The sequence below is a fragment of the Glycine max genome, chromosome 8 (assembly GCF_000004515.6).
Source record: "Glycine max cultivar Williams 82 chromosome 8, Glycine_max_v4.0, whole genome shotgun sequence".
Classification (NCBI taxonomy): Eukaryota; Viridiplantae; Streptophyta; class Magnoliopsida; order Fabales; family Fabaceae; genus Glycine; species Glycine max.
The window spans coordinates 3082402-3090403 of NC_038244.2; the positions used below are offsets into that span (position 1 = coordinate 3082402).

The 8002-nt window shown below is 37.6% G+C and overlaps 1 protein-coding gene across 1 annotated transcript; it reads left to right on the forward strand.

Moving 5' to 3' along the window:
- Window positions 1–573: 573 nt before the first annotated feature.
- On the forward strand, window positions 574–3570 carry LOC100814585 (leucine-rich repeat extensin-like protein 4). The gene has a single exon (XM_003532443.5). The coding sequence runs from the start codon at window positions 934–936 to the stop codon at window positions 3139–3141; it is 2208 nt and encodes a 735-aa protein (XP_003532491.1). The 5' UTR covers window positions 574–933; the 3' UTR covers window positions 3142–3570.
- Window positions 3571–8002: the final 4432 nt, after the last annotated feature.

Below are 8002 nucleotides of genomic sequence, written 5' to 3' on the forward strand. Positions count from 1 at the left end.
AGATTAAAATACTACTACCGTACCATGAATGAAAATTTTCAATGTAATCTTACAAAACCTAATGAGAACAAAAGTAAATAATGGAAATGGGTTTCAAGTTTTTGACGGGAACGTAGGCATCGCCAATGAAAAAGTCCATCCAAGGGTAATCAAGTTTTTGACGGGAACGTAGGCATTGCCAATGAAAAAGTCCATCCAAGGGTAATGACGTGGGACTCGATAGAGCGTCGATTGCTCTCTTCCTTCTTCAGTTCAGAGCGTGTGATACCAACCAACACATCCAAACAAAAATTACTGCACCTTCCACAGGCCAATTAAATCCACTCTAATGTCTGCCAATATCAACCACCAAACTTCAATTTTAAATAAATTGGATTGCTCGCCTAAATTTGCCACCACCGACTCCTTCCTTATTTGTAAGTTAATTATTACGTTTAAAGAATTACAGTTTCTGTCAAACAAGTGAGGCATTGCACCTTGTAAGTTATAACCAAACACCCCCAAATCCTTGTTAATACTTAAAATAGTCATGAATAAAGCAACAGACTGAGTGAACAGAACAGAGAGAAACAAAGCATTACTTATTAAAATATTTGTTAGTAGCAATTGAATATCGCTGGCTGGCAGAGTACGTGTCTACGAATTTAAAGGCAACCCAGCAGAGTACGAATCAACTCTACTCCTCTCATTTGGGTCCGTTTTGAGATACTACACTACACATGCACAAAACAGAAGGAGAAAAGAAAAGAAATGTATTTTCATGTTTAAAAAATAAAAATGGGAGAGAGAGAGAATCTGGTGGGCTTTGAGCTGTGATATAGCTGTCCCTTTGATGAATTATTTCTGTCTTGCATCATACTCTCATAAAGAGTGGCCTCTCAGGCTCTAAAACTAGAACAACAAACCCTTCTCCTTCTTTCTCATTAGTGTGAGATGATGATGATGATGAAGAAGAAGGACGCAGCATACTCCTCCATTCTCACACTACTCCTCATTGCCACACTACTCTCCCTAACCGTGTCTGCCTCTTCACTCTCCGACGCCGAAGCAATGTACGTCAAACAACGCCAGCTTCTCTACTACCGAGACGAGTTCGGCGACCGAGGTGAGAATGTCATCGTTGACCCTTCTCTTGCTTTCGAAAATGACCGTCTCAGAAACGCTTATATAGCCTTGCAAGCTTGGAAGCAAGCCATTTTGTCTGATCCCCGTAACCAGACAGCCGATTGGGTTGGATCCGATGTGTGCAGTTACACCGGAGTTTACTGTGCTCCCGCTCTGGACATCCCCAAGATCCGTACCGTTGCCGGCATTGATCTCAATCATTGCGACATTGCCGGTTATTTACCCGAAGAGCTTGGCTTGCTTCTGGATCTTGCACTCTTCCACGTCAACTCCAATAGATTCTGCGGCACCGTGCCGCACAAGTTCGAGAGGTTGAAACTGCTCTACGAACTGGATCTCAGTAACAACAGATTCGCAGGGAACTTCCCTGAGGTAGTTCTGCGTCTTCCATCACTCAAGTTCCTGGATCTCAGGTTCAACGAATTCGAAGGAACGGTGCCGAGAGAGTTGTTCGATAAGGATCTGGACGCCATTTTCATCAACGACAACCGTTTCGTATTTGATCTTCCGGACAACTTCGGCAACTCGCCGGTCTCCGTCATCGTCCTCGCCAACAACAGGTTCCACGGCTGCATTCCGGCGAGCTTGGGGAACATGTCCAACTTGAACGAGATCATTTTGATGAACAACGCATTCCGATCGTGCTTGCCTTCGGAGATTGGGCTTTTGAAGAACCTGACGGTGTTCGACGTCAGCTTTAATCAGCTTCTTGGTCCCATACCGAACGCAGTTGGAAACGCCGTTAGCTTGGAGCAGCTCAATGTGGCGCATAACTTGCTCTCTGGTCAAATTCCAGCTAGCATTTGTATGTTGCCTCACCTTCAGAACTTCACTTATTCCTTTAACTTCTTCACCGGTGAGCCTCCCGCATGTCTCGCATTGCCGGCGTTTGATGACAGGGTAAACTGCTTACCGGCGAGGCCTCTGCAGAGGCCTCCGGCGCAATGTAAGTCGTTCTTGTCTAAACCTGTGGACTGTAACTCCTTTAAGTGTAAACATTTTGTTCCTTCACCTCCATCACCTTCACCATTTCCTTCACCTACAGCACCGGTAACACCTTCTCCATCACCTTCTACGCCTTCACCATTTCCTTCACCTACAACACCGGTAACACCACCTTCACCCTCACATTCCCCTCCATCACCTTCTACGCCTTCACCTACAACACCGGTTACACCTTCTCCCTCACATTCACCTCCATCACCTGCTACACCTTCACCATTTCCTTCACCTACAACACCGGTAACACCTTCACCCTCACATTCCCCTCCATCACCTGCTACACCTTCACCATTTCCTTCACCTACAACACCGGTAACACCTTCACCCTCACATTCCCCTCCGTCACCTGCTACACCTACAACACCGGTAACACCTTCACCTTCACATTCCCCTCCGTCACCTGCTACACCTTCACCATTTCCTTCACCTACAACACCGGTAACACCTTCACCTTCACATTCCCCTCCGTCACCTGCTACACCTTCACCATTTCCTTCACCTACAACTCCTGTAACACCTTCACCTCCATCGCCTTCTACTCCTTCACCCTTTCCTTCACCTACGACACCTGTGACACCTTCACCTGTTCATAGTCCTCCTTCTCCAGTGTATTTGCCACCGCCACATTCTTCCCCTACACCACCTGCTCATAATTACGGCTCTCCGCCACCCCATCACTCACCCGCTCAACCTGTTTATCCTTATTTATCACCGCCACCTCCTCCCTCTGTCCATTCTTCACCTCCACCACCACCACCACCACCTTGTATAGAACTTCCTCCACCCCCTCCCCAATCTACACCTTCTCCCACACCTTACCTGCCACCACCATCCCCATCTCCTCCCCCGCCACCGCCACCGGTATACCATTCTCCACCGCCGGCATCACCGCCTCCGTGCGAAACTCCACCTTCAGTTTCTCCGCCTCCACCACCTGCCCCAGTATACGAAGGGCCATTACCACCTATCGTTGGACTCCCATACGCGTCGCCTCCACCACCACCCTTTTATTGATTCTTTTGACCGACACGCTTTTATTATTAATTGCGTCCCTTTCTTCTCTAATACCCTCCTCCGATGGAAGGAATGTTACGCGACTCTCTCTTGTCGCTTATTATGAATTACTACAAGTACTCACAAGAGAACGTACGACAAGGTTTTGTTCTTTATTTTATCGTCAAGAGAAACAGAGGAGGTTGAAGCAAAGCCAGGGTAAGAGGAGAAAGATAGTCTCCCTCCATATTGATTTCAATTGTTATGAATAAATAAAAAGGGAGGGCAGAGAAATTAAGAGTAGGTTGAAGAGAAAATTTTATGTATAGGGATGAATCCGAGACCTTAAGTTATGGCTATGGCTGCAAAGGCAGTAGCAGTTCCACTTTCTGCTGCTGCTTATTTTTATTGTTATTGTCTCTCTTATATCATACTATTTTTTTATATAAATTTTATTTCTTTTTCCTTTAAATTTACTTATTAGTCTAAATATGAGCGTTTCACTTGAATTGATTATGCTAATTAAATTCGCTTTCTCTTATCACTGTCTCAAGTCTGTTGCGGTCATGACATTATTGATTTGAATGTTTTTCTTTAGTTAGGCTGTCAATATCAATCTGCATAAATGATCCTATATGCTGCTGCTTATAAGCAAGCATCTTAATGATAGGTTGAATGATAGAAAACTTTCTTTCTCCGCATGATTATGATTATTTTCGCTTCTTTCTTTCCATCAAAGGGAGGAGGGATAATCAATTTAATCTAGGACATGCCACCATTGTTTAAGAGCTCTCACTTTCAACTTCATTAATGTTAAAATGTTGTTTTACTATAATCTTCCTATCCGTTGTCTTTGAAAGGATCTACCGTACTTCAAGTTTTTTGCATGCAAAATTGAATGGAACTTACTACGTTGAGAATATAAAGAAGGGAAAGATATTGTTCTTAGCTAGGGAGCGTTAGGCATACAAGTAGAGATTCTTGCTCCTTTACGTGCAAAATTTAATACTCCATGGAGACCATATTGTTCTTACGGACGGAATGGTCCCCAATGGGCAATAGCCCATGGAGACCATCAGAGTCTGCAGGTCCCGGTTCAGATTATGGTGGTTGGGCGTGAATAGATACTATCCCAAGAACCATTAAAAAGCACCGACTAGGGTCAATGTATTTAATGAAGTCCTTTCTTATCTTTGATTTTAAAATGTTTCTCAAGGAACACCCTCCATGTGCAAACTGGCTTGGTTTTGAGATTTGAATTCAAATTTGCACACCGTCTTCTGCATTGGATCGTGAACAAATTAAACTGCAAGCTAAGCTTTACTACTGCCACGAAAACTCTTCTTTTTCTAATCCAAGGTAATTAAGCCTTGTCGGTCATCAATCATCATTTTGTGTCTATTTCGCGCAGCTGTTGCTTTTCCTTTTAAAATTTTGTCCGTGCACCTTACAAATTAAAATATTAAGTTACAGAAAAATAAACGCAAATACATAAGCATTATGAAATTAAAATTATGAATCAGTAGTTACACTTGTCACTCTAAGAACAAAATATTGCATTAAAGGTTTGGTCTTCTACCTTGTTACTCATTTTAGCACCCTGTTTTTCCCAAACTAGCCAGACATCTGGCTACGTATAATGCTCGGGATGCGTATGGAATCGGCAACGGCAACCCAAACTGGGATCAATGCTTGCTTCTTACCAAGTCCCTTCAGGGAATATAATTAACACAAAGTCTCCCCGTTTTTATGGGAACCTCTTTCCACAAAAAAAAGAAAATAATAATAAAATTTTTCTACTTTCCATGGTACACTGTGGCTTATCTTTGTTCCTTTGTTTTTTACCTGGAGGAGATTAGAGGAAATGAAAAGGGGAATCTGATAACTTTGTTTGCACACAAGAGAAGAACATGCTTTGTTACTATTTGTGCTTTAACATATATATTTGGGATAATTTGTTTTGAGACTATAAATTAAATTAGAACAAAATTGTATCAGTTTTTCCTTGTTTGGAAACGTCGTCTTCAAACCACGTTCAACGGATAAATTTGGCTTTTAAAGGTAAAAGGCCAAAGCAAGCGTAGGAGTTGCATGCTTTAAAACGCTTTCACAAACAGACTCTAAGTGGTTAACGAAATATTGATTTAGAATCACTACGATACTGCTAAATACTTTTTTATTCAATAAATTTATCATAAATGTTACGTTACGGTTGGATCAGATGCTGATGTCATGTAAATCATTGGCATTGGATTCACTGGAACCTTTTTGGACACTGCATTATTTTTACCACTACTTAATGCACGTACCAAATAATAGGTGAACCCGTGAAAAGCATTTAATCATTTCGAAATGGTCTACATACAGAAGTCAGTAGTGTAGTTCATTTCCTCAAATCAGATACCATAGCATGTAATATGAAAGTTCTGTATACCTTTCTAGCTTAAGCCTTTTGATTATTACTTGGTGTTAGAATGAAAGAAAAAAGAAATTGAAAGCAGAGACCGTCCTCTTATCTTTGCTACCATTGGATTGAAGGAAGTCTAAGGAAAGATACAAAGCAAGCAGGGCATATCCCACCATCAAAGGGACAATGACCTTTATGTCTATAACTATAAGAGGGGCCCTTTCACATGGCCTGTGATGTAAGGGCATTTGACATCTAACATGCAAACGCAATGAAGATAATCAAAATACTACTAATGTTTGAAGTTGGCTTACTTGTCCTATTAATCAATTACCTCTACTTGGACGAACATAACTACCATTCAATTAGGGCTCTTGGGATAGCCTGTGATTGTCAACCATATTTAATGACGTTTCATAAAGTGAGCTCATCATATTGATCCCCGTCCTCACATTAAAAGGAAAGAGACAACTCTCTGTTTCAAGAAAATTCTAATATCAAATTATCAATAGAACTAGGAGGGAAAATTTCTCAAATTAACTGAGATTCGCCAACGATTTCAAATCTTAATTCCCAAACCATACATTCTAAAGCTTTCTTCAGTTTCTTATTAATAATTACCGATGATTCTGCATGTGTCATCTTAATTATTTTTGCGTAGATTAGTATAACAGATTTTTTTCTCCATGCTGAAAAGTTAGAGAAATACAGTAGCTCTTTTCATTTTTAAGGACATCAAATTTATAACGTGGCTACATATTGTGCTGCTGAGATTCGAACCTTAATTTAGTTTCTAAGCCAAACTATCTTGCTTGCGGATAAGGGAAATTAAAGACGGATTAGGAATAGTACTTTTTTAGTATTTCCTACAGATAAAAGCAAACTTCGGGTTTAACTAGAGATGGAGTTTCATACCTAAGTTACAGCTAGTTCAATAATGGGAGAGGGGGGGAAAAGTGGACAATGCCAATGCCAACTAATTCATGTACTTAAACCAGGTTACAGAATGGAATGGCATTTTAGATTCTTCTATAGTTCGGATTGCTTACATATAAATGGGGATGGGGAATGTTTTTAAAACCAGATTGGAGTTTTGAATATAAGTAAAAACTTGCATGTGAGTGTTAGTTTTAAAGATATGCATATCTCATTCATCTAAAGATATTATTTCTAAAATATTTTTTATTTTTTAATTTCAAATACTTCTTATTTCTTATATTAACTTTCAATTAAGGATAATTTAGAAAAAAAAATTTAATTAATATTGATAGAGTTCAATGTTATTAACCAACTTTCTTAATTAACATGAATGAGTTTTTTATACATATTTAAAATAAGAAAAAGTACTGGTATAAGGTTCAACAATTTTATAGTCGTTAAATTTTGGTAAAAGAAATATTATTATTATTAGAAAAAGAATAAAAAATAAAAATCAATTTATAGATTATTAATATTTAAAATATATGCAAATTTTCAAATAAAAATATATGTTAAGACAGAAGTCTAAGTTACAATAATATATGATAACATTAACAGTTAACATTAACAGGTTGATTTCTAGAATAAAAAAGATAATCACAAAAATCTTAAGTTGATTTATTTTAAGAAAGTATAAAAGTAGAGTTTTGTTATTTTTTGGCTGGATCTAACTAAATTTTTATTGGCTTTTCAATTTTTTAAGGTCACTTTTGTGATTTATTTAGTTGTTATGCACACAGTTGGATACCTATTTGGTATTTCAAACATATTTTTGCCTCAATAATTTTGATTGTCTCTAAAACTAATTTTCCTACTTATCTTTGACTCAAAATTGAGTTTCAATAATTGGAAGCAACAAATAGATTGTTTTTCAAGAGAAACATAAAGTAAAATTAATTTTGATTAGTATTTTTCAAACAAATTTCATTTTATCAACATATTTTTAAACAAAATCATTTGAACATAAATCGCATTATAATAAATCCTTTTTTTTTTATCAAACTTGAGTTTTTAATTTACTTTTGTTTCAAAATTATATTTAGAAACTTTAATGCAAACATATATATTTTTCATGGGTTTGTCTAATTTATCCCAAGTAAAAATAGAGTTAAATAATCCATCTTGAATAACTAATCGAATTTAGACAATTATCTTATTTTAAAATTTTATAATTAATATTATGACTATCACATTTAATGCATCATTTTAATTTCTCTTTCATATGTGTAAAATTAAAATTTTATATTTGTTAATTAAAAGTTACTTCCTTTTTTCTTTTTAACTGTCGGATTTTTAAAATATTTTTGTTTTCATTTATCTGTCATTTTCATAGTTGAAGGTGATATAAACTTTTTTTCTCTCAACTATACCCTTCTCTCCATAAATTACTTTTATGTACTCCCAAAACAGCTCATTGAGATTTAGTGTACTTCTTTTTAAATAACACTTTACATCTACTTCCAATACAAAAAACTTAATTCCCAATAATAGAAAATT

What these genes read in the sequence shown, in the direction of transcription:
- LOC100814585 (XM_003532443.5), top strand. Translation starts at nt 934, where the DNA reads ATGATGATGATGATGAAGAAGAAGGACGCAGCATACTCCTCCATTCTC.